A 26,776-nucleotide genomic window follows, 5' to 3' on the forward strand; every position below is an offset into this window, starting at 1 on the left:
TTACATTTTAGTTTATTTTCATATGCCGGAGAGTGGCACTGTTTGTATTTCCTGTGTGAAAATAACACTACTGAACTAATATTGTCAGGGCAGGTGCATACTATTTTATTTTTAATTGCACTGATGAATTTCTACTTATTCATAAAACTTGTCCACCCATCCCCAACACACACATATGTGCACACACACAAAGTCCTCTTTGGGATTGAGGATGTACATTACCATGACAACTGGCTGAGGTTAAGGTGCAGGCAGTGGCCATGGAACACATCTACATCATCTAATCAGCCCATGAGGGGATTGATCCTGTGACATTGATGTCACTAACATCACATACTAACCGCTTAAGCCCACAACCCAGAGTCCCACGCTTATGTCAGAGAGTCTCAACATACTTCCCAATAAGAAGGCCTTCTGTTGCGTTCTTGAATGAAATGCGATGATACTGATTTCTGGTTTTGTCATGGAAGAGAAACACATATAGATATGTGATCAATAAGAACTTTTATACAAACTTTATTGTTGCATTAAGGCATTGGAATAATTTGACATGAACTAGAAATAGAAAACATTAGTTTCTCATATTTTTGAATTAATTTTTAGGTCCTGTGGATGTCAATATTCTAGCTAAATGTAACCCCTGCTTATCAAATCCATGTAAAAATGATGGCACCTGTAACAACGATCCGGTTGACTTCTATCGCTGCACCTGTCCATATGGTTTCAAGGTAAATAGAAGCTGTTGTGGGACCACGATATGAAAACATAGCTTTCTTTGGTGGGCCTTCATAATTTTATTGTGCTATCTCTTGTGTGCTGAGAGCTACTTTACTTACACTCAACTTTCCTTGGCCATTCCTTCTCTAGGGTCAGGACTGTGATGTCCCAATTCATGCATGCATCAGTAACCCATGTAAACACGGAGGAACTTGCCACTTAAAAGAAGGAGTAAAAGATGGATTCTGGTAGGTCATCAGTCTGTAATCTTCTGTGTCTGCAGTACTGTAGTAAGAATAACTAAGCAAACACGCATTTTCCTTTTCAAAATAAAGGGCATTATTTTAAAAAGTATGCTAGAAATCTATTCATAAGAACAATATCTATCAGTCCCTCTCAGAGATATTGCAGTATAAAAACAAATGGAGATGTTATAGTATTCTCAGCTCAGGATGCTACAAAATTAAGAAATGTAAAGACACTCGCACACATGATGATTAATCAAGTCAGATTAGGTCAAGACAAAGTAGTGGCTCTATTATGCTAATTAATAGCCAACTGGTCCCCTACTGCAAGTCATATATTCATCTCTTGTTTTGTGTACTGCTTTAAAGACGGTGTGTAATGATAAGATGTTAGGTCCCACTGAAACAGAAAATTAATGATTCATTTCCAAGCCACAATATGAGTAGACAAACATGCTGTGAACATTTTTAATCTGGAGTTATTTAATCATACAGTACAGTTACTCCAGATGTACTTCATGAATTATGAAATAGAGTTTTTATAATGGCACTAATAATTTCACATACGAATGCTAATCTAATACTAAAGCTTGTTAGAAATATCACTTTTTATAATAAATATACTTCATTTCTGCGTTGTTATGAAAGTGTCTCTTTTTCATCGAGACTTTACTGAAAAATTATTCTGATACTTATCAGGATTAAATGTATAGTGTTTTATGCCAGTGAAAAAAATTGTATTTGTTGAGATTTAAAGAGAACATTCACGTTTTGTAATTGCAAGGAAGACAAAATTTTATTTTCAGATTTCTTTTTTGTTTTGAGACACCGAGAACATTTTAGAGTGGTAGATGTTGTAATTTTTAAAAATAATAATTAGTTCTTCCTCATTTATGAACAAAGAAGCATGAATTATTTTATTAGCACTCAACCGAGTTTAAGATATCTAGGGCCGTAAAATAAACTTTGCTTATGTTTCAGACCTGCAAATATATTATATTTATTGACTTATAGGACCACAGGGCCATTTGCCATCTTGTAGCCAGCATAAATTTTCTTCTTCAAATTGTTTCTGATTTGGGGGATATTACCTTAAATTGTTGATTACAACATGTCATTTAAAAGCATTTTAAAAATCAATTTCATGTAGTTAAAAGCTCTGTAATGGATGAGTGTATTTAGTTTGTTTCAATATTTAAACCATATGGTTTTAAAATGCAGGAAGATGTTTTTGCCCTTTCTTCCCCTGACGTTCAGGTGTATTTGTGCTGATGGATTTGAAGGAGAAAATTGTGAAGTCAATGTTGATGACTGTGAAGATAATGACTGTGAAAATAATTCTACGTGCGTGGATGGAATTAATAACTATACGTGCCTTTGCCCACCTGAGTACACAGGTAGGAAGAATAGGAAATGCTATGCAATCAATCTGTGTATCTGTTTGAAAGCCTCATTGGTACTACACTGCATATGTTTAGTGAACCATTATATTATTCGATAACTGGTGTAGGTGTTTTGGAAATGAGATGTAATGTAAATAACAGATGGAGTTAAAGATGATTTCATCCAACCAAATAAAAGACCCAGCAAGCTCAGTTAGAACACAGGCACCTATCATAAAGTCATGCTGTCCAGTAAAAACTACATTACCATACTGAAGCTTTTAGTCCCACAATTGAATGGCATGCAAAGCATTTTTCCTGTGCAAACCAACGCACTCTATATATGTGAAAAGGGGCCATTTCTTTACATGGTCAAAACATAATAAAACATTAGAAATTACTCATGGCCATACTTGTTTCTTCACTAGTGAGTGTTTTACTCTAGTAACTCATGTCCTTCAAAATAAAATGCAATCAGGAAGATATGGAGCACTTGGGATAATCTTACGAGATCAGCACCGTTTTTTCTGACATTTTGTATCCTGGGGTAACAAATCTCATAAGACTATTCAAACTGCTAAACTTCTCTGGATAAACTGATATGCTGTAAAGTCAACATTCAAGTGTATGAGTTGCCTACAATGTCAGAATATCTGTTTTATTGATTTTTGTAGCTATGAATAAGAAACTTCATAGTTACAATCCTGTTTCCTTAATAAATCACTTAGGTATAAAGTTATAGGGAAAAGGAAAATGTTCCGTAATTTATTTGTAAGAAAAAATGCAAAAGTAGATTCTGTCACTCTATTCAGAGTTACCATTTACATTTTGCTAGGTATTTTTCATTAATTTTATTTATTTTCATATAATTTAATATATAGTTAAGAATATCAGAGGATGAAATAACTATGTAAATGACTGAGGTTAACAATAAAAAACACGAAAAATGAAAGCACATCTGTTTAATTAACTTTCTCAGAGATTTGTTGGAAAAGCATAGAAATTTAAGCTTTTATGGAATACTCAAACTTTGCATTTTGCTAAATACCTTTCTTGATATAAAAATGCTGGATAGAATAATGGGGTTCTGTTTTGACACCCCGGGTCTGTTTGAGTGCCTCAGAAACTGCCTTTTTCACGGTATGAAATTTTTTTATACCAGTGGAGTACCTGATCCCAAAATTCAGTAGAATTTTGAATTTCTCTATATCACCAATTGCTCTATTACATATATACAGCCCTTGGACTCTTAGTGGGCAGAATTTGACTGTGCTTTGATATTTTGCATTCATAAACGATAGCAAGTGTATCCATCATGCCCCAGTCTAAAGTGGCTGGGAAGAGTTTAAGGGTTACATAGCTTTGACTTTCACACCAATATTACTTGTGTCATGCCTCAGGTACTTGCCATTAGCTATGCATACAGATTCTGGAACCCTTGGGTCTCCCATGAGAATGTGAGTTTTATTGGATGGGCTAATTTAGACTTGTACAAGAAGCCCAACATTTGCACTAAAATCTGTTACTTAGATTTACCTAGATAGAATAGTTCTCTTTTCCCACCCTTGTTCTAATCATTATAGAAAGGGCTTAATTCACTTAATTTTGGAGGCCTCTTTAAACCAATCTACTCTGACCAAGACAAATTGGACCCAAGCATTTCAAGCACACTTTGGCTGGAGCACAGAAACCAGGAATTTATCTATCCCCTTACTAATGAAAACCTAGGCTTGACAGCACTGCAGTATTCAACTTCTTACGTGCCTTTTTTATGATAATTTACATAAGATGGTAGACTCTTCTGCTTTGGCTTTAGATTTGCTATACCTCACCAATTTCTTTTGAGTCTTTGTCTTACCTCCTCTCCCTTCATTTTCCAAGCTCCCTTCCTACACCCAATCCTCTAGAACACATTTTCTCCATCCTAAGTGATTCAATTCAGTGCAACTTTCTCTGAGAAGTATTGTGAAGCCCCATTTCCATGTGTCAGATCTCTTTCGTTGAAACATCAAAAAACCCAAAGCTTAGAAAAACCACTTTTTAACCAAAATGTGGCATCTTTAAAAGCTATCATGTGGGAACCTGCCACGACTACCTGTCAAGAGCCATTGGGTTCGCAACAAGAACTGAGATTCTTTTTGTCTTTTTAGTCATAGCTGTTGCAAACACCAGTTTGCCTTAATCCAGGCAAAGGATAAACAAAAATATTGAACTCAATAGAAAGTTCATAGCATACAAAACATGAAGATATTACCACTATAACTTTGAGCTGGGTCTTGTGGGCAATGAAGAGTTTGACAATTTGGCATTAGAACAGATATCTAAACCAGGCATATTTGTAACTCATTTACTAGCTGTATTATTTTTGTCCATATGTGAAATGAGCTCATTTACAAAATATCAAACAACCATCTGCAGATTTTGAAATCAGTGGCACATAAGTGGCCTTTAGTTATAGGAAAGTATAAACTGGACTCTAGAGTTTCATATCCTGCTTCCTCCAAGTCTGCAGTTAGGGAAGAATTTTCTCAGAATGTGGCTGTATTATTTTAGATGTAAGTTTGGAATCTGATTAATGAGCAGATCTGGGAACAGAAACCCTGCTATGCTCAGGGAATATAATAATGTTGTCATTGTTTAAAAATCATTCAAGTCACAAGTTGCTTTTCTATTTGAAGATTTTTTACTCCATACCCCAGAGGCACACAATGAGAAAGTGAACTCGTTAGTAGGAACAAATAAAACTTCATGGAAAAACCTTGTAAGTTATTGTGGTGAAGATTTTTACATTTGACATCCAAGTCGAGAGTCGGAATGGCATGATGTTAATGGGGAAAATTCAGAGATCTGAAAACAATCTGACAGAGAAGTCATGATGCCATGGGCAGGTTATAAAACACAGCTACAAATATTCAAAATAAAATGAACCACCATTGGGAAATTTACTAAATTTTTTTAAGCCCATGTAACCAAAACATCACAGTAAATAGTTATTGATTTATTAGAGGACAAAACTCTCACTCTTTCCTGCTGCAGGGATTAACGACATAAATTTTAAGGTCAATATTGTTCTATTAAAGGTCAATATTGTTCTATTATCTAACTCTTGCTATACCCTCCCCACTGGAGTTATCGAAACTATTCTTTTCTACCGAATTCAATCCATTATCTGTCCTTGTTGTATAATATATGACTGTTGATTGCTAGTATTCTTCAGACAAGATTAATTTTTGAGAAGTTTAATTCACCATGGTTCTAAATTAAAATCTCTATGCTAAGTATTGAGCAGGTAGAACTCTGGAATTGCTGAACAAATAATTTAAAAATCCACTCTAGGGTTTTAATTTTATCTTGAGAGACTGTGTGTTTGGTTTGGGTTGGTTTTTTTTAATCATTATTATATCCTTTCTAAAAACAGAGCATTTCTCGCAGGTAAATTTTCAAGGAATTCCTCAAGTAACACAAGTTCAAAACTTATAAATATGAAAATTATGGGGCTGGCCCCGTGACATAGTGGTTAAGTTCACACGTTCCGCTTGGGCAGCCCAGGGTTGGCAAGTTTGGATCCTGGGCACAGACCTACACACCGCTCTTCAAGCCATGCTGTGGCAGTGTCCCACATACAAAATAGAGGAAGATTGGCACAGATATTAGCTCAGGACCAATCTTCCTCACCAAAAAAAATAAATAAACAAAAATGAAAACTGTAAACATGGTACCCTTGCAGTGTTGAAAAACTTTACACCTTTTCTTAAGCTCTGGTATGAATTTAAGTGTTAAATTGAAAAAATGTGTTTTTGCATGTTTCCTGAGAGTCAGAACCCTGGATCTGCTCTGTCAAGACTATGTTTCTTAATTAACCCTATTCTCACGGGACCACATACAAAGGTGCTACAAAATTGATCACATTTTAAACCATGATATTGCTTATTGGAATTGCATAAATTCAGTAAATAAAAGTTCGTATACAAGTTGGGCATGTAAAAGCTTGGAATATATTTTGTGGAAAACATTCAGAACATTTTAATTTTTCCATTTTATACCATTACCTCTTTGTTTTCCAAATCTCCAGTGCCCACACACAAAGCATTAAATGCACATCTTAAAAAGTAAAGCTCCTGGTTGTTAAATCACCTGGTTTAGATGCAGATCTCTCACTCCCTGAGATGGCATTTACCTTTTGCTTCATTTAATACATGTTTGTGTGTTTGGCCCGGCTGTAGGTAAGAAATCTAAGCTTTGCTTCAGTTTGCTCTCACCTTTGGCTTCTCTGTTGTTAATGCTGCGCATTGGCTTCACGTGCTCTGCTGTTGTATTGCAATGTAAAAAGTCTTTTGTCTCTTCTGTCTTTGTCGCTGCCAGCTGCTAATCTGAATGAGGTGGAAAAAGGTTAGTTGCCTTTTAAGTCTATTATGATTTTCATTTTAGTTTCCTCTTTCTTTTAAAGCTACATAGATTTCATTGTGTGTACATGGTAAAAGGAATGTTGACAAAATCTGAAATCTGAAATCAATATATCAAATCAGTCATTCAGATCTTTGATATATAGATAGCTATGCCAAACACTATAAAAAGGCCATCTGAAATGCACTTTACCAATTTCTAGAAGGCCATAACAGAAATTCTCTGAGTGGGAAGAAGGGATGGCTAAAATAGAAAGACTAGTACTTTCTACCTTCTACTTGTCTATATGCTTTTAGTTTTTTAAAGATATCACGAACATAAATTATTTTTACAATGAAAAACATAGGTCATTTAGTATAGTAGGTAGGTTGTAGATAGAAAAATTTTAAAATAATGGGAATTTTCTCATAACTTTAAACTATCTGTAGTAATTTGAAAGGAAAAATATTGGAAGATGTATACATTTATTAAAACATTTTATAAAATAAATATTACAAAGCCCAAGAGGTTGATTTATAAAAGGACATTGTCGAACTCCCAATATAGAATGTCATGCGTACTAGGCAGTATTTTTAAAGCATAAAAAGAGCCATATCTAATCACTGACATCAATATGGTCCACATGGTTGCCCAAATACATCAGGGCCCAGGAAAGGAAGTCCTAGAGTACTTAGGGTGATAGTTGTGTTTGGGGAATCATCATCGAATCTTGGTGAAATTTTATCTTAGAGATTCAGAAGTGCTACTAATAACATTGGGTTTTTACTCATTCAGGTTACCAAAAGTCTTCACGTGCCAAGTGGAGGCACAGCGTCCTAAAAGAAGCACAATATGTGCTTGTCTTGACAGGTCCAGCTGTATGTGAAGGATTGGCAGTAGGGTTATGGGGCTAACATGGAACATGTTATTTAGCAGCTCTCTCTGTCTCCTCTTGCTAAGGACTTCATTTTTTTCTGTTGCATTGTTCAGGTGATCTACTGTGTTTGGCCACTTACTCTTACTATGTGCAGAGTTAAGCTGAAAAACATGAAAAAAGTGGTTTCATATTTTAGAATGTAAAAACATAGCCTGTGCAATTCTCTGTGGATTAATGCATCCAATACCATCCTTGGTCAAATGTCATCTTTTTTTTTTTACAAATACTAAAGCAATTGGTGGTCTGAGGCAGAGCTGTCTAAGGTCTGATTCTGTCTCAGAAACACAGGGGCAATTATTCTGTCATAGGACTATGTCCTTAAATAGTTATATATGCTCTCAGGAGCAAGCTTGGCAGTGTGATAGTATTTTAAATCACCACGTGGTTTCATGTGTTGACTAAATTTCATGCTTAGGTTAGTAAAAGATGTCTTTTATTTCCAAGAATCCACTGCTGACTGAATTTGCTTTTAAAAATAATCAAACCATTTTCTATTTTTTAATCCAAAACTTAGCTAGAAATGAAATTTCAATTTCTTTATAGCACTGAGGGTAATTTTCTTAAATAAAAAGAAGCTCCATAATTAGCTGACATATTGTTAATTTAAAAGAACTCTGTAGATATGAACAATAAGGATTTGAGCAATAACTTGTATAAAACAATGAGAAAGCACTTACCCAAGGATACATACCTTGTAAGTAGGGGCCCAGAGGCAAACCGATGTCTAACTGACCCCAAGGCATGCACTCTAATTCAGGAGCCTTCCACTAGGACCAGTCCCTTCTTATCTGCTGCCATCTTCCAGGCTTGGAATCTTTTCACATCCCACAGTGGCTCGGACTAATTGTTTTTGCTAAACAAGCTTTTCTTCTGCTGTCTCTTTAGCTTGCTATACATAATTGTCCTTTATGTATATTTGAAAAGAGTAAAGCTGTAGCCACAAAATTCAGGTGCACACAAGCAATCTATTTTATCTACACATGAAAAAAAGAAAACGCCTAATTAATGCGTGTACAATTAATTGATTAATTCCCCTGGTGACTAGGCTACCTTCCATCACATCGGGAAGGTGGGATACTGATGAATATGTGTAGCTAATGGGAAAAACTCAGATTTCTCATCCTGACACTAATATTTATCAACCTGGAACCTCTCACAGTCTTTTTTTTCTTCTGTGACACAGGGTAATGACATCTGTCCCACCTCACATAGATGTTTCAAAGTAACATGGAAGAATGTATAGGAAAACACTTTAAAACATTAAATGTCTGTACTCCAGAAATATCAGGGACTGCTCTGTATGACAGGTTTAAGTTTTGCATCATTTAATTCCAACCATCATCACTACAGTGATGTGGTTGAGATGATTTGATGCCATTCCTAATGGCATAAGAATTCTTATGGGAATTTTGATAGAGGAAATTCTACGTAAAGTAAGTTATACGTGTAAAGGAAATTACTCTCCCCATATTTTTCAGTACTATCTTTTTCTTAAATTATTATCTTGTTATTTTATTTTCCGTGCTCACTTCAAATGGAAAGACTTTATTTAGGAATAAGTCTTTGGTTCTCTTTACTCCCGTACTCTACTTTGAAGTATAAGGAGATATTGAATGCCGAAGAACTCTTGGATTTGGTTGTATTTTTTTAGATTTTGTGTATATTTTTGGATTTTCATGATCCCTTAATAATAATGACCACTTCTGTTATTAATTCTGCCTCGGAATGTGTCAGGTCTTTACATCAAAGTCAATATAGTTGCAAACATACGTGCAGTCTGTTTTAACTAGAGAGAATACTTTGGCAGCCTAATGATATTGTGTGGTTTGCATTTATCTTCTACCCTTTCAAAACCTTCTTAAATGCGTTTGAATCTCAGAAAACATTTTAAAGATCCTGTTTGCTCTTTAGTTAATAGACAGGGCCCATTGAGCCCAGAACAACAGTTTAGCTTAACCAAGCCTTATTCAGTCTAATTTGGATTTATTTTGAAAATGGAGTTAAATATTTCTGCAGTTTCAGTAGCTGTTGGAATTGGCTACTTTATTTAGCTTCAATGTTCCAGTGAGGAAGTACTAAAAAACACCTCCTCTTTTGTTTATTTATTTGGGGAGGTAAGTTTTTCCATTTTAAAAATTCAAAAGATGTTTATTGAAAAGATACCTTATGCAGGACACTGTGCTGAGCATCGAAAGTAATACAAAAATGCATAAAACATTACCCTTGTCTACAAGGCAAACTCTTTGCCTTTGTTTCTTCCCTGCAAGTTCAGATTAGGTCAGTTATATCACCAGTACAAAGCCAACATTTCTCATATCCCAAGAAAGTTAATAGCATAATAGAGTTACTTTCCTAGTTTGTAAGTAAAGAGAAGCGCTCTTTTCTGAATATGAAGACTAATCAAACTTTCTTGCAAACAGGCATTATGGAGTAATTCATTTCATATTATTTAGTACAAAAACGAGAACATAAAATGATTTTCTTTGTTTGAAACATCTTAATATCCACATTTATAGCGTATTTTCTTGAGCCTCCCTATTTTGAATTATGATTAACATTATCTCATGAGGTTTCTCTGTGGCAGTGTCCCACTTATGCACGTTGCCCATTATGCACACCTTTTGCACCAAGAGGACATTTATCAGTGGCTACATATCTTCAAGAATTCACAGCCCCTCGAATCAATTCCCTGTATTTCTTTTCTGACAACTGGATTCAAATAAGTTTAGAGAAGTTAGTGTGATCTGCATAGATTATTGATCATATTGTGAAGGTCCATGAACTATTTCTAATTGATAGGGCAAATTTCAGGATAGTGAACACAAGTAAGAAAGCATCAGATTATTAAAAGGAACCTTCAGGAAGAGTTGGCTGTTTTAAAAAATAAGAGACACACGCTGTTCCTAAGTAATCCTTTACTTAATGGAAATAAAGTCAATTATTACCATCACCACTGATGATGATACTGAATATTCAGATTGGAGACTGGGCATCTGCCCGTGTTAATGTGCTCTGGTGCCTGGGACTATAACCTTGAGCAGAGTGTGTAACAAATAAGGCTGTCCTGCTTCAGCAAAAGAGGAGAAAATAGAAATACTTTTCTCTCAGGTCCCATTCTCTTAGCCTGTCTTGGGACGACTTCAAAAATCCCATGAGCTGTGTCTACCCTCCACCACAGTTCATCCATCTCCCTAATACATTGCAAGGTCTATGAGAGGAGAGAGAATGGTTTTCTTCATACAAATAAAGAACAAATGGGAAATGTACAATTTTTTATAGGAATTGTAGGGAATTTTTAAAATTAGGTAACAGAAACATTCAGGTCCATTTATCTTTTTTTTTTATTGCAGTAACATTGGTTTATAACATTGTATAAATTTCAGGTGTACATCATTATACTTCTATTTCTGCATAGATTACATCATGTTCACCACCCAAATACTAATTACAACCCATCACCACCCACATGTGCCGAATTATCCCTTTCACCCTCCTCCCTCCCCCCTTCCCCTCTGGTAACCACCAATCCAATCTCTGTCTCTATGTGTTTGTTTATTGTTGTTATTATCTACTACTTAATGAAGGAAATCATACGATATTTGACCTTCTCCCTCTGACTTATTTCACTTTGCATAATACCCTCAATGTCCATCCATGTTGTCACAAATGGCTGGATTTCATCGTTTCTTATGGCTGAGTAGTATTCCATTGTGTATATATACCACATCTTCTTTATCCATTCATCCCTTGATGGGCACTTAGGTTGCTTCCAATTCTTGGCTATTGTGAATAACACTGCAATGAACACAGGGATGCATGTATCTTTACGCATTGGTGTTTTCAAGTTCTTTGGATAAATACCCAGCAGTGGAATAGCTGGATCTTATGGTAGTTCTATCCTTGATTTTTTGAGGAATCTCCATACTGTTTTCCATAATGGCTGCACCAGTTTGCACTCCCACCAGCAGTGTATGAGAGTTCCCTTCTCTCCACATCCTCTCCAACACATGTTGTTTCCTGTCTTGTTAATTATAGCCATTCTGACGGGCATGAGGTGATATCTCGTTGTAGTTTTGATTTGCATTTCCCTGATAGTTAATGATTTTGAGCATCTTTTCATGTGTCCGTTGGCCATCTGTATATCTTCTTTGGAGAAATGTCTGTTCAGGTCTTTTGCCCATTTTTTAATTGGGTTGTTAGTTTTTTTGTTGTTGAGATGCATGAGTTCTTTATATATTTTGGAGATTAAGCCCTTATCAGATGTATGGTTTGCAAATATCTTCTCCCAATTGTTAGGTTGTCTTTTCGTTTTGTTGATGGTTTCCTTTGCTGTGCAGAAGCTTTTTAGTTTGATGTAGTCCCATTTGTTTATTTTTTCTATTGTTTCTCTTGCCCGGTCAGACATGGTGCTTGAAAATATGTTGCTAAGACCGATGTCGAAGAGCGTACTGCCTATGTTTTCTTCTAGAAGTTTCATAGTTTCAGGTGTTACATTCAAATCTTTAATCCATTTTGAGTTAATTTTTGTGTATGGTGTAAGGTAAGGGTCTACTTTCATTTTTTTGCATGTGGCTATCCAGTTTTCCCAACACCATTTGTTGAAGAGACTTTCTTTTCTTCATTGTATGTTCTTGGCTCCTTTGTCAAAGATTAGCTGTCCATAGATGTGTGACAATCCCATTTATAATTGCAACAAAAAGAATAAAATACCTAGGAATAAACTTAACCAAAGATGTGAAACATCTGTACACCGAAAACTATAAAACATTGCTGAAAGAAATTGAAGAAGACACAAAGAAATGGAAAGATATTCCATGCTCTTGGATTGGAAGAATTAACATAGTTAAGATGTCCATACTTCCTAAAGCAATCTATAGATTCAATGCAATCCCTATCAAAGTTCCAGCAACATTTTTCACAGAAATAGAACAAAGAATCCTAAAATTTATATGGAACAACAGAAGACCCCGAATAGCTAAAGGAATCCTGAGAAAAAAGAACAAAGCTGGAGGTATCACACTCCCTGATTTCAAAATATACTACAAAGCTATAGTAACCAAAACAGCGTGGTACTGGCACAAAAACAGACACACAGATCAATGGAATAGGTCCATTTATCTTAAACTTTCTCAAACATGCCACTTCAGTGCTCTCACTCATGCTTACTGGATTCCTGAGTTCATCCTCTCCATTTCCAGTTGGGAAGGTCATTATTTGGCAGACGAGATTGTAGGCATATCTGAGTCAAGAGGTACACATGTAGTCTGGCAAGGGTGGACCTCAGGCTGGGATCTCAGAACATAAATCTGCTACCAGTTTTCCTTATTTTCTCTGCTTCCTTACACTGTCCCTTATGCCATCTGGATCTCCTTCATTAACAGTTAAAAGTATCTTTCTTTGGGAAGCAATCAAATAAGTGCTCTCTTTCACATTTTTCAACAGCTATCAAGTATATAGTTTGTGCCAGACAATTTGCTAGTAAATGCAATGGAAAGGAGGAGATGCAAAAATATAAATAAAGGTACCTGTCCCTTGCCCTCAAGTAGTATAATTTTAAGGAATCAAATCTCATTTATTTTACCCAACAGGTTGCTTTTTTTGATACCTGCCCTTGCTGTGCCAATTCAAGTAGAGTAAAATTAGTACCATTTTTTTTCAGGTTTTTCTTGAGCCAAGCAAGAGCTCAAAATACAAATATTTGAAGAATGATGTGTTTGACCCTCCAAAAATCTGTGTCCTGGGGATTCTCTCAGGAATTCAACCAGACTTCCTTCCTTGCTACAAGTATATTTGAAAATGTCATAACTGATTAAGTTTAACACTAGAATTCTGGTCCAGTTATTCAGATTGCTGTCATAAGTTCTCTTTCCGTTATTATCAATTTTAATGATCCTTTCATATTAAAAAAACCAAAAAGTAGTTTGGTACAATTTATGAATAGGAATAAGAATGGGCTGCAGTGTCAGCCCCAGAGCCCTCCCCACCCACTTTATACATCCATGATCCCCAGAATGGACTCTGAGATTTTTTTTCTGTTTCAGAGAAAAAAGAAACTAATCTGGTTACCTTAGCAAATCTAGCAACACTTAAGTGTTCCAGCAATGCCGTGTACCCACATCTAAAACTTTTTCTGTTTTAGACATGCCCAACCTGAATTGACAAAGCTAACTTTTGGAAAAATTGAAAAGAAACCCTTGTTAATTCAAATCTACCCTTTCCTATTGCTCTGTTAGTGTAAAGCAGATGAGTATTTTAAACAGAATGATTTGAGTTAGAAAATTTCAAAAATCCTAATCCAGGGACAAAATGACCAACCTCTTTTCTGCTAGGCAGGCTTTGAGGACTAAAAATGCCTAGGTGAGACACACTGTTGCCCAAATTTCTTGGTAGATAGAAAGCAACTAATCGTCCATCCAATAACTCTTGAAAAATTTCTTCTGTCTGAATTGCACAGTTTACTTTACCAAGAGAAGAAATCTCTTTAGGGATAATAATGAATTTTGGAACTATGTACTATAATTTTTAATAATAAATAAAAAAAATAATAAATCATTTAGCCAGTTTCTAGGCCAGGATCTGTCCATATTCCAGTCACCAAATGAAACTTAAGGAATACTGGATAATTAGACATCTATCTTATTTCTCTAATTTTTCCAGATTGTAACTTCTCCAGAGTAAGGACTTTGTCATGCACGTCCTTTAATCATTTGCTGGATCTAACTCAAAATATTTTCCCCCAACATTTTGTTATGAAAATTATTAAACTAAAGCAGCTTTGTATTTTGGTTAAATAAGAAATTCTCACTCCAGAGTACATGTAAATTAATCGTATTGTAAGTGGTTAATTTTCTTTTACACTATTCTTACTAGTTTCAGGAAACACTTAATGTTAACTCCCACATACTATATAATATCTTCGTTATTTATTGATTTGCCAAAGAATCACTATAGTTAAGAATTTTCAAGAATGCCATGAGTTAAACCAGTATTTTTTAAGAAAAAACATATTTAAGAAATTTGAATGTGTGTGGGAAATGTAAATCATTATTAGTGACAAGATTCAACTCAGGTATCCTCTACTTATCATTAGCTTGATGTCGTTGACATAATTTAATAAAACACTTTCAAGATTATTATTTTTAAAATTAATGATAATAGAGATATTGGTAGTTATTATTAATTGCAGCTATCATTCAAATTCAAGCCAATCTCCAAATTTATTGTAAAGTTGATGAAACAAGACACTGGACTCACTTTTCTCCCCCTCTTTAAGACACAGTGGTTTGTGATTCTCTTGCCTTTGTCACTTTTAACACCCTAAAGGGAGGAGAATATTCATTACTATTTGGGTAGCCTGTCCTGCGAACCCTAACTGTTAACACCAACTCCCCTTGGAGAGAGGGCTAAGGGTTGATTGGTCCAAGTCAACCAAGACTCACAGTGCTTTAGAGGCTTCTAGCCCTAGCAGCAAATGTAGGGTTAACCACTCTGCTGTGCTCTGTTCAGACTTGGACTCTTTTGAAGTGCAGAGGTCATGGTCATGGGCTGCTTCCTCTGCTTGTGCATTGCTTATTACAGACTCTGTTAGAGAAGCTCAGAGACATAATAGAAACTTTCAGGCAAAGGAGAGGACAGCCACATGGAATGAAACAAGAAAGGAAAGAGACATAAGAACCAAAAAAAAAAAGAAAGAAAATAAATAGTGGCATAGATAGAAAGTTTTATTCTCCACTGGAAACCTCCAGTAATTTAGAATTTACCACCTGTATTGGTGTGCTAGTGCTACTGTAATAAAGTACCACAAACTAGGTGGCTTAAACAACAGAAATTTATTTTCTCACAGTTCTGGAGGTTATAAGTGTGAAATCAAGGTGTCAGCAGTGTTGGTTCCTTTTGAGGGCTATGAGGGAAGGATCTGTTGCAGGCTTTTCTACTTGGCCTGTAGATGGTCATCTTCTCCCTGTGTCTCTTCGTATCATCTTGCCTCTATGCCAGATTTCCCCTTCTTATAAGAACGTCAGCCATATTGGATGAGGGCCCACCCTAATGACCTCATTTTAACTTCATTACCTCTATAAAGACCCTGTCTCCAAGTAAGGTCACATTCTGAGATACTGGAGGACTCCAACATATCATTTTTGGAGGGAGGGGGGACACAATTAAACCCATAACACCACATCACTACATTTAAAATTCTTGATCTTTGTCCAAGAAAACCTGGTCTTTTCATTGTTCCTTATGTCTGGAAGTACTGAAAGGTACTTCCAAAATATACATACCAGAAACCTAGAAGTCCCAGACAAGTCCCGCCTCTCCCTCTACCTCATCCAATCCGTCACAAATTCCCATCTATGTTGCTTCCTAGACATCTCTCCAGGCCATCCATATCTCCTCTACCACCACCTGAGTGCAAGCTAAGTCATCTCTCATGTCCATTTATATCTACACCTCTGCAATCCATCCTCCACTGGAGCCAGAATGTTTTTTTCTAAGTCCAGATGCATCTGGCCGTACTCCAACTTAAAACCTTTCAATGGCAGCCCATTGGCCATTGAGTAAAGACCTTCTACCACGTGGCCCCTGCCAATCTCTGTGGCCTTGTCTGACCCCATGCTTTCCTGGGCTCGCTCTATCACTCAGAGCTCATGTTCTCCAGCCACTGCCTGCACAGAGCCTCTGCAAGTGCTCATCATTCCCCCTTCACCTTCACATCCAAGTCTCCCTTCTTCAGAAGAGCCTCCCTCACAGTCAGTCCCCTTTCTAGAGCACCATGACATTTTTCTGTTTAGCATTTACCACACAGGCAATTTTATAGTTACTTATGAAAGTATTGGATTAATATCTTTCTCCTCCTCCTCTCATCTCTAAGTTCCATGAGAAACGGGGTATCATTTTTTGTTGTTGCTCACCATTATACTCCTAGCGTTAACACAGGTCCTCATACATACACTCAAAATATATGGTGATGTTAGAAATCTGATTTGCTATCAGAACCATTAAAAAAAGCCATAGGCAGATCACCCCATAGGTATCATGGAAGAAGTTTGTAGAACAATTCTAAAACTATTTCAGAAGGTGTAATAATAAGAAATGTAAACAAAAAGGTAACTGAAGATACCAGAAGTACAAATGAAAATAAAAGGAAGGAGCCTTGTGTTTAAGAAGGAAGGCACATTAAAATCAGTTAGGTTCATGGATCTAAAATGAAGCAGGAGGCAAGGCCAGCTCCAAGTACTATTTCCCATAAGAACGAGCAAAGTGCATTGAGGTTTCCGCCTCTGCGCAAGAAGATTCACAATATTGGTGCCTCAGAGAACTCTGGGCACGTGCCGACACTGTTTTTACCACTGAATGCAGTAATGTTTTGTACAGCTAAGCTAGACGCTCCCTCTGCTAACTTGCTCTCTGCATTATCTGTCTCTTTAGAAGCATTTTCCTTTTTTTAAAAGACTTTTTAAAGCCACAGTTGACCTTGCACAACTTCAATTCCAATTCCAGAGCCTCATTTTACCGATGAAGAATTGGGGCCTGGAACAATAAAATAGTTCACTTCTCTGCAAGCAGTCCACTGTTTTGTACTGAATAAGCCACAGAAGGCCGCTCCAAGCAATAACTCAGCATCCCATACGTCATCTCACCCAATAAGAGTAGTTTCTCCCTAAGATCTCTTTATGCTGGTTCACTCTTCACTCCAAACACAGCATGAACTCTGCCGATCCAGCTTTTACTGCTCTGCCTACAAGGTGACCATAACATTTATCATCCAGATCATCTGTGTGGGTGCATGGGGACACTATTGATAATGACCTTGGGACAACAGGTGTAAACTAGGACTGTCCTGAGCAAGCCAGGATGTATGATCATATTACCACTACATCAAATTCTTCAGAAAAACCATGTTTCCAGATGTTCAGTTAGTAGTGAATTCTGTCTCCTCCTCAAGAACAGGCTTTGAGGAATCAAATTCTTTTAGGGAAGTGGGTGTCACTCTCACCTTACTCCCTCCCAGCTCATCCTAATATAACTGTAGAACTTGGCCATTTCCAGTCCCACTCTGTGCCATACTTTCCTGACAGACACAATCAGGAAGAGGTGATCCAAGACCTAGATGTCGCTTTCTTAAAAAAGACACCTCTATGTAGGACGTGTGGTGCTTTTTCTCCACAAGTTACAGTGGGTCATTCACTAACCCCTGTTACCCTGAAGAGGCAATAATACACTCTTTGGTTGACCACTCTGTGTTTCTTCTCAAAAACACAGACAACCAACACATATTATATACACACACATACACCCCTTTAACTTCTCATCACCAGAAAAGCTGAAAACTAAAAGCATGAGGAAAATTAATTTGCTCATCAGATCAAAAGTGAAATCACAAGTGCCAGGCAACCATTGTGTTCCATGCTATTGCTTTGTCATTGGGGACTTTTAAGGGTCCAGAGCTAAAAGCAAAGAAATAGGATTTCCTGGGATTTAGTGGAGTGGGTTGGAGCCGAATTATGGAATCAAGGTGTGTTTAGACCCCTGTCTCTTAAGAGGTTCATGGGCACTGAAATTTGACCTGTATTCAACCACATTGCCCTTAACCACTCTGGTGGGCTGACTTACCTTTTCTGATGCCAAGTAAAACACATGAAGACCTGCTCATGGGGTAACAGGTTACAGAACTATGTGTAGTAGAATAAAGAACATTTCCACCTTTCCTCTCAGTTACCTCTCATTTTATCACCTCAGGAAGGGAGGCAACCATTGATGATATTATCTCAGGTCTTGGACCATCAAAAAAGCAAGTTCACTCGCCTTATTTTCCATTGTTTTTCCTTGATTTTTTTTTACTAACTCATTACTGGTTCTGACTACACATATGCCAAAAACAAAAACCAAAGAAAAATTGCATAATGTCCTCTCAATATTATGAGGTTTGGAGAAAGTTTTCAATAGTAACTAAAAGCATATGAGTGCACTACTGTTAGTGCATTTTATTTCCATTCTTCCTGGAAAGCCAATGCAGCTTGCAGATGTCCAGTTTTCCTTTAGTGGTTGAGAAGTAGACATGAAGTCCCTCATTTGTCTATGGGGCTTGCTATATTTCCTATGTTATATTGAGCTCCGAAATCTCACCACTATGGGACACTATTTGAACTTTAAAAACTTCCTTCTTTCAAATACAGCAGAAGCTAATATAATTAGAACAAATTAAAGAAAGAGTCCAGTGAAAACATTTATTTTAATATTCAGTGGGGGAAATTTTTAAGTAACGTTTAAAGGGAGAAGCATAAGCTATGTTATTATTAATGATAAGTGACTAATTATTAAATAAAAAATAAACAGAAAAATGTCAAAATCCTGAAATGAAATCCAAGTTGAATATAGGTCAACAACATAGAACCTTGCCTTAAAAAGCATGATTCTTTTGGGCCAGCCCAGTGGCATAGTGGTTAAGTTCTCATGCTCTGCTTCAGTAGCCCAGGGTTCGCAGATTTGAATCCCGGGTGCGGAGGGATGCACCGTTCATCGAGCGGTGTGTGGCAGCGTCCCATATACAAAATAGAGGAAGATGGGCACAGATGTTAGCTCAGGGCTAATCTCTCTTAGGAAAAAGAGGAGGATTGGCAACAGATACCAGCTCAGAGCCAATCTTCCTCACCAAAAAAGAAAAAAAAGATGATTCTTTCTTTCAATAACTATTATTTTAGTATGTCACAGCACCATACTCTAGAGAGATAAAAAGATAGCTAAGCCTAATGTTTGTTCACTATGATCTTACATTCAAAGAAAGGAAATGAGATAAACACCACTAATGTCCAATGCATCTCAAACAGTACAACCCTACAACCTTACTTTATAGGTTATCATGAACATTAAGTGACTGCGTATTTGCACAATGTTTAAAACTGTCTGACACACAGTAGTAAGCACTATATAAATGTTTATTAAGTCAATAAAAAATACATACAATATATGTGCCATAAGATAGGTACAAGCAAACGTGACATGTAAAAATTGTAGATAAACAACAAATGGTTGAAAAGATCCAGGAAGATTTCATAAAGAAGGGGATATATTATAGATGGGAAAATTGACAACAGAAATTACTAAAGTTACTACAGTAAAAGGAAACACCAGTAGCCCAGGCATGGAGTTGAGATTAAAATAGTGAATAGACGCAGGTGATGAGTATAGGGTGGAAGATTGGGCTTTAAAAGTGAGTTAGGCGGTAATGGGATACAGAGACTGCTTTTGTAATATTCGTTAGTGTTGTGATGTTTGGTGATACATAAAGGGAGACAAATCCTTTTTGAAGTAGTCAACCAATCTTACCAGAGTCAAATGTGTAGCAATGGAATGGTCATAAATAAGCATCATACACAACTTTAGCAATGATCAATATTGTTACAATGCTATTCTTATCAGATAGATTCCTTATAAGATAGGAATATTTGACATTGATATAACTTTTCACATTCAAGTTGGCATGCTTAGTCTTAAAGCTGTTGATTACAGATTTGGCAATCTGTTTAGCTAACAGTTTCTTAGAACCATCTCCTTTCTTACTCCTTTCTACATCAAGTTTATGGAGAAATACCCGGTAGAGAATAAGGGTCAACTCTATTTTATTCTCTTAGAGATGAAATTTTCTCTGTTCTGTCTTCAGCCCAGGGTTTTTCTACTGGTTTATTGGGAGCCGATTGAGGGCAGTGTCCATTACGTCCATCCTTATAGCCCCAGGATCTAGCACAGCATCATATATAGTCAGACTTCACTTATGACAAGGACATATTCTGAGAAATGCATCATTAGGCGATTTCATCATTGTTCGAACATCATAGAGTGTACTTACACAAACATAGATGGTACAGCCTACTACACACCCAGGCTATAAGGTACTAATCTTGTGCGACCACCATCATATATGCAGTCCATCTACTGAAACATCATTAGGCAGTGCATGACTGTGGTAAATTTTTGTGAACTGTGGTTTAGACTAGCTTAATTGGATTGGACTGGGTTGGATTGAATTGGATCAAAGTGAATAAGAACTAAAACATTTCCCCCTTTCTTATCATTTTTAAAACAACTTCTTATGTGGGCATAAAGTGGAAAATACATAGAAAGACTTTTATTATATATCTCAAATGGTCCCTCTCTAGCATGAATTTTTACAAACTGCCTTGGATATAGACTGCTGTAAACAGTCTGTATCCAACCAGCTAGATTTGATTAAAAAACTTAAAGTGATTTCATCATGGTGGACTGATAAATTAGAATGAATAAAATCCATCAAGATGTATTACTTAAAGTAATACTAATTGAAAGTGAAAAGCTTTAAATAAACCCTGTTTAAAAATAGCTCATCATGTATATGTTGTTAAAAACTTTGTATCACAGATTTGGAGACACTTAGAAAGCCTTCTTATAGAAGAAATATATGAGGCTTTCAGGGCAATTACTTCATTTTAAGAGACAGAAAAAAAGCTAACTTATCATACACCAAATTGATGTAATAGCTTGATGAGTACATTTACATATTTGCATCATGGAAAAAGATCCTTGAAGTTTAAATAATATGCCACATTTAGTCGTTAAACAACTGTTTCTACTAAGTAGGAAAGTATTACCTTAAAAGGACAGTCTTGTAACAAAGGGATATACTGCAAACGCCTGATTTTTTAACCAATGCTGTTTAAATCCACACACTTGAAACAAATAAAAGTTCTAATAGTTTCTTGGAAATGAACAGCTACCTATAGATGTACCACTTTGTTCATTCATTTATTGCATATAAAATAATTAAAACGTGTTTAAAAGTAAAGTAGAAAAGGAGAGAACTTTTTTATTTTACATCTTTCTAGTCACCTTTATGTCTCACACAATGATTGAGAAAGTCTTCTCACTGAAAATCATATTTGTCCTAATATATCTGAAAATGAAATATAACCAGCTTATTTGTATCTGAAGAAGTTCCTTAAGAGAGAGTCAAACATGCAGTTCAGCATAAAGTGCCTAGAACCTGCGTGGTTGTGCTCTTGGCTCTCATTTATTGATAAAAATTATGCTTTATGAGCTAGCTGATGCTCAGAAAAAAGCTTATGTTCTTTATCTAGATTTATTCTCCTTTTGCTTTTTTCTTTCTATCTGATGGTTGCAGCTAAGGAGTATTCTGTTGAGCTGTTACGATAAGTCATAAGACAGAAACAAAGTCTTTTTCTTCTAGACTTATAAGACCTTGGAGACTATGAAGATTTGTTTCTTCATAGTCTTCACAGAAAAAAAGAATTATTTTTTCAAACATAAAACAACAGAATAAGCCAGACATAAAGGGATACATCTCGAATGATTCTATATAACTAATCTATAGTCACATAGGCACAACTAATCTATAGTCCTGTAAGGATGGTGGTTACTTACCCTTGGGATCGGGCTTCTGGGATGCTGGTATGTGGTGTTTCTGGATGTGGATGCTGGTTACATGAGTGAGTTCAGTTTGTGAATATTCATTAGCTATTCATTTAACTTTTGGATATATGCTATACTCAAAAAAAGTCCAAAAATAAATAAATAAATAAATAAATAAATCGAAATGCAAAGCATTCCGATGTCCTCTTCCTAATTCCAAAAGTATATTCTAAAGGGGCTCATATTAGTCACAGATCTCAATAGTTGTGTTGTCCCAAATCATAAGAGTATTTAGCAGTAGAACCAGCATTTTGGATCTTCTGCTTCCATATCTTGTGATTTTTTTTTTTTCCCAATCACAAGCTGCGCTAACCTCTAAGGCCCTTGACACAGCTTGCTGGCAGGAAGCCTGTTAACCTTTCTCTAAGAACTAACACCATTTGCCATATTAACAGGAGAGTTGTGTGAGGAGAAGCTGGACTTCTGTGCCCAGGACCTGAACCCCTGCCAGCATGACTCCAAGTGCATCTTGACGCCAAAGGGATTCAAGTAAGTCAGAGGCTGACTCGGGGCTCACAATCAGGGGAGGAGTCTGTTCTTTTAGGAACCCCTCTTCTCCTTCTTCCTTTGAGGACCTGACTTCACACCTTTGCTCAGGATTAAAGGAACATACTCTCTAGTGTCAATGGCATTTTTATAAATGTTCTTATACAGCATGGACTTTTTTTTTAGTACACTAAAGAAAATAAAAGAGAGTGTTTCCTTTTGTTCCATGACTCTTTCTGGGAAGTCACATATGAAATAAAGTTGCCTTTGACTGTGTTTACTTAAATTTATTTGAAGGCTAAATAAATGTGTCATATCTGCTAGGTGCTTCATTATCTGAATGTAAGTCCGTGATAAAACAGGGAGTTTATCTAATGTATCTGAAAATTTTTCGGTCTGCTACAATACTTGAACTATCCAAGGTGAGGAGGACAGAGTGACGGTGTGCCCCAGGTTGCCCCAGGACAGTCCCAATTTATGCCTGTTGTCTCAGTGTAATTATTAATCGTGCCCCTTTCACCTTAAATATGTCTTGTGTGGGATGATAAAGCATGCAGTCACTCTAGATAGAGGGCTCCTGCAAGTGATCTCAGAACTGCAAAATCATTTCTTTTTCCTCCTCAGCAATCTTCCTGAAATATGTTTGGTATCAAATAAAATGAATCCTTTGATACCATCCTGAAACATTTTAAGGGTCTGTCAATAGCAACTTCTCTTCTTAGTGCTGGCAGTACTTTAGAGTTCATTTGTTCCAAATTCTTCATTTTATATGTGAGGAAACCACGGCCCAGAGAGGTTGGTTGGGTGGCTGTCCAAAGATCTCTTATTCCGTGGCAGAGCTGGAGCTGAGTTTTTCTTATACAGGTTACCTCTAAGACGTTTTATAGTTTATAAACATTATAGTTGGTTTGTTATAGAAAGTAAGCTGGATTCTCAAGAATGACACAGTTGGGTTCAGGAGTTGAGCTGTGTTTATATCAGATAACTAGCAAATAGCATTATTTGTTCCTTCACCTAATGTTTGTTGAGCATCTGCCGTGGGCCGGGGCACGTGGTAATAATACCATCTCATGGTTTTGTAATGCTTTATAGCTGTTCACTTTCACATACTTCATCTTCTCAGTGGAATGACTCAGACTTAATTGCCATAGGATTCAGAGAATTAAAATGTACTTAGGTCAGGAATGGTTTATAAGAGAAGATGAGATTTGAGCTGGGACTCCAACATATTGATACTTGTCAACAGATCATCAGACTTTCTAAGTTGGGTGGGAGGTCGTGTCAGTTCACAAGATCCCCATTGCTGTTCAAAGATCAATCTGAATAAAACACTTATTCTCGTTTTATTTGGAGAATATTCTTTTGTTTCATCTGGTTTAAAATTCATCATTTTGGAATATGCAGAAACAGTTGCAGCACCTGCTGCTTCCATTTGATGCCCTATTGAGAAAGAAAAGAATATCTTTGATTCTGTTTTTCACTTTATTTTAGTTTATATCCCTAAGCAAAAAACAAAAATCTTATTGAAATCTTTACTTTCTACAAAATTCTGCATTGCATTCTGTTCATCCAAATACTGTACATAAATTATTTTAACTCCTAATGGCTTTGATCTGCCCAGAATTGAATTTGGCAAGTTGAAAGTGCATGACTTGCGTAACAAATATCATCATTTCTCAGAGAAATTAGTCAGTCGAGCAGGTGGTTTTCCAGAATTGCTTATCTGCTGTGTAGGTTTCACAGGGTTTTGTGCTTTGTAATTATAAGATAAAGTATTAGTAAGACTCAATGGAAACCACTAAAAATAAGGGAATTCGTCTTCAAAAAGACTAATCCTTAATACAGTATGTTCCATCGCTATCAATTAGATTGCACACTCTTAAAAGTGCATCTTGCTGGATTGTGGGTTAGCTGATTTGGGAACCCATGGTTTTCAGCAGTAATCTGTAAGCTTGTTTTACAGCTGTATGTAATTCAGCAGAAAAAAGGTTAAGCCATAGTGTATGCTATTGCTCCCATCTTATAAATAATTGCACATTGTGGGAAAGGGAGTTGCCAAAAGAAAATGGACTTAAAAACCAAAACTATATGAAGCTGCTAAAGAATCTCTACTGACAAATGTTGTTTGGACACGTTGTACTGTTACTTCAACTTCATTTTCTTATGACTAAGCTAACAGAGCTGGTTTTACTTTTCCTGCTTTATTATATACCTCATAAATCTCCTAAATTGCTTTGAGATATTTTTAGACCATGATATGCCATAAGCAGTATTTTCAAGCATGCATCTCACTTAGCCAATTTCTGGGCTTCTAAACAGTGTGTTTTATATTCTATGCTTTCTTCCTCTCTCCTTGTCAGATAATAGAGTTGAGGGAATGTGATAGGTTTTATTGTTAATACAAAGTTTAAGGAATTCTTAATTAAATATTTTCTTCCTGTTGTGAAACCCGGTCTGAGGAGCAAAAGAAAGACAAAAATGTTTGTCGTAACATGACTCCAGGTTCTAATGGGCTTGAAAAATGGTATTTGTGGAGAAGAGAATATAAAATAGCTCTTAGACAGCCACTGTGGTGAATGTGTGGTTCTCTTATCTTTTGCTTTGATTTCTTTTCTCAGATAAATAATTCAGAGTGTTTCAAAGCATTTCTTCTTTCTTTTAATGCTTGGCACTTCAGCGGTCCTGCTCACATTAACACTGATGGAAGCTCTCTTCTCAGGCCTTGTCCGTCTAGTTGAGAATGTCTGTGGCCACTTAGCATCCATTTAACTTCAGACTTGCTGTTTACTTTGCTTTGTTATGATTTAGCATTAAAACCACTGGCTCTAGAGCAATCGTGCTTATGCAGTGAGCTCAATTTATTTTCTAATTCATACATGCAGAGCTGAAAGTCTGTGTGTTACCCTTAGAGTGTGTATACTCCCATTTATTTTAATTCATCAGCTCTCCAGGAACTCTTAAATCCTGATTTTGCATTTTCAGACAAAACCCTCAGCATTCGGTAATGTCCACATTCACTTGGGTGCTTTTAATTATCCTCATTCATTTAAATCCTAATGGCTTTGAAATAGAAAAGTGGATAATTAGTATAGACTAAACCATAAAGATTTACAGAATTGTAAAGACTTACAAAGAATTATTTTTAAAAACCTACCATTTATTAATCATGCATTAGATATCAAACACTAATTATTTTATGGATAGTGTTTTTATTTAATCTTTTGACAAACCTATGAGATGGGAATTATTGTATACATGTTACAGATGAAGAAATGATGAATGAAAAGATTACATACACTTAAGGATGAGGCCAGGATACAAACGCAGTTCTGTCTAACTGCAAAGTCCAAATTCTGTAAGACTAAACCAAAGTTTCCTGGTTTATTTGTTTCTTAAAGTCAGTGAACCCTTTCTTAAACCTAAAACAGAAACGCTCATGGAAGCCCAATGTGTAAAACTAATAAATCACAATAGGAGGCAGAAGGAAGCTGCCAGAAGACCCCTCCCCATCAATGGCCGCATCCAGGGATGCTAGGGGTTCCATGGTCCCCTATAGCTCTACAAAGCATAGTTTCAAAACCACTGCACATACCACACAGCTTGTCCTCAGGCAACTCTAAAGTCCTGGGTGGTTGGTGTCATAGAAGAGATGCCAGTGGTCAGCACTAGAGAACGACAGGTTTTAAAGGGAGCCCTGAGGAGTTAATTATCTAACAGCGTAGTGCTGTGGTTCGAAATCCAGGCTTTCTTGTCAGATTCCTGGGGTTCAGCTCCTGGCTGTGGCATCTACAAGTTGAATGTCCTTGGGTAAGGTACTTAACCAATTTGTCCCTTAGTTTTCTCACCTGTAGAGTGGAGTAATGGTATCACTGATGTCACAGGGCTGTGGAGAGGATTCATTGAACCCCTGTATGCACAGGGGTTAGGACAGGGCCTGGACAGAGAAAGTGCTCAAAGAACATCAGCTGTGTTATTATCCTTGGTTCTTCACCCATCAGGAGCTAAGACCCCTTCCGCCCCCACACCACCAGAGAGAACAGGCTGAAAAGCTGACCATGGGATTGGCCCCAGGAATTTTGTAGCAGTTCCCCTGCTCCACCCGGTTAGGTCAGCCCCCGTTTTGCCATAATGATTATCTGGATTCATGGTGAATGAGGGAATCCGAT

General features: G+C 36.6%; 1 protein-coding gene across 2 annotated transcripts in view; it reads left to right on the forward strand.

Annotated features, from left to right (window-relative positions):
* Nucleotides 1-26,776, forward strand: part of SLIT2 (slit guidance ligand 2) — a 359,630-nt gene that overhangs the window by 309,939 nt on the left and 22,915 nt on the right. For both annotated transcript variants that reach the window (XM_004432303.3, XM_004432305.3), the window contains 4 exons: nt 604-728; nt 868-965; nt 2,220-2,359; nt 22,520-22,613. In XM_004432303.3, coding sequence (XP_004432360.1) covers nt 604-728; nt 868-965; nt 2,220-2,359; nt 22,520-22,613 — 457 coding nt within the window. The remainder of the gene's footprint in view (nt 1-603; nt 729-867; nt 966-2,219; nt 2,360-22,519; nt 22,614-26,776) is intronic.

This window comes from Ceratotherium simum, chromosome 8 (genome assembly GCF_057802395.1).
Source record: "Ceratotherium simum simum isolate JZ-2026a chromosome 8, ASM5780239v1, whole genome shotgun sequence".
NCBI classification, from domain to species: domain Eukaryota; kingdom Metazoa; phylum Chordata; class Mammalia; order Perissodactyla; family Rhinocerotidae; genus Ceratotherium; species Ceratotherium simum.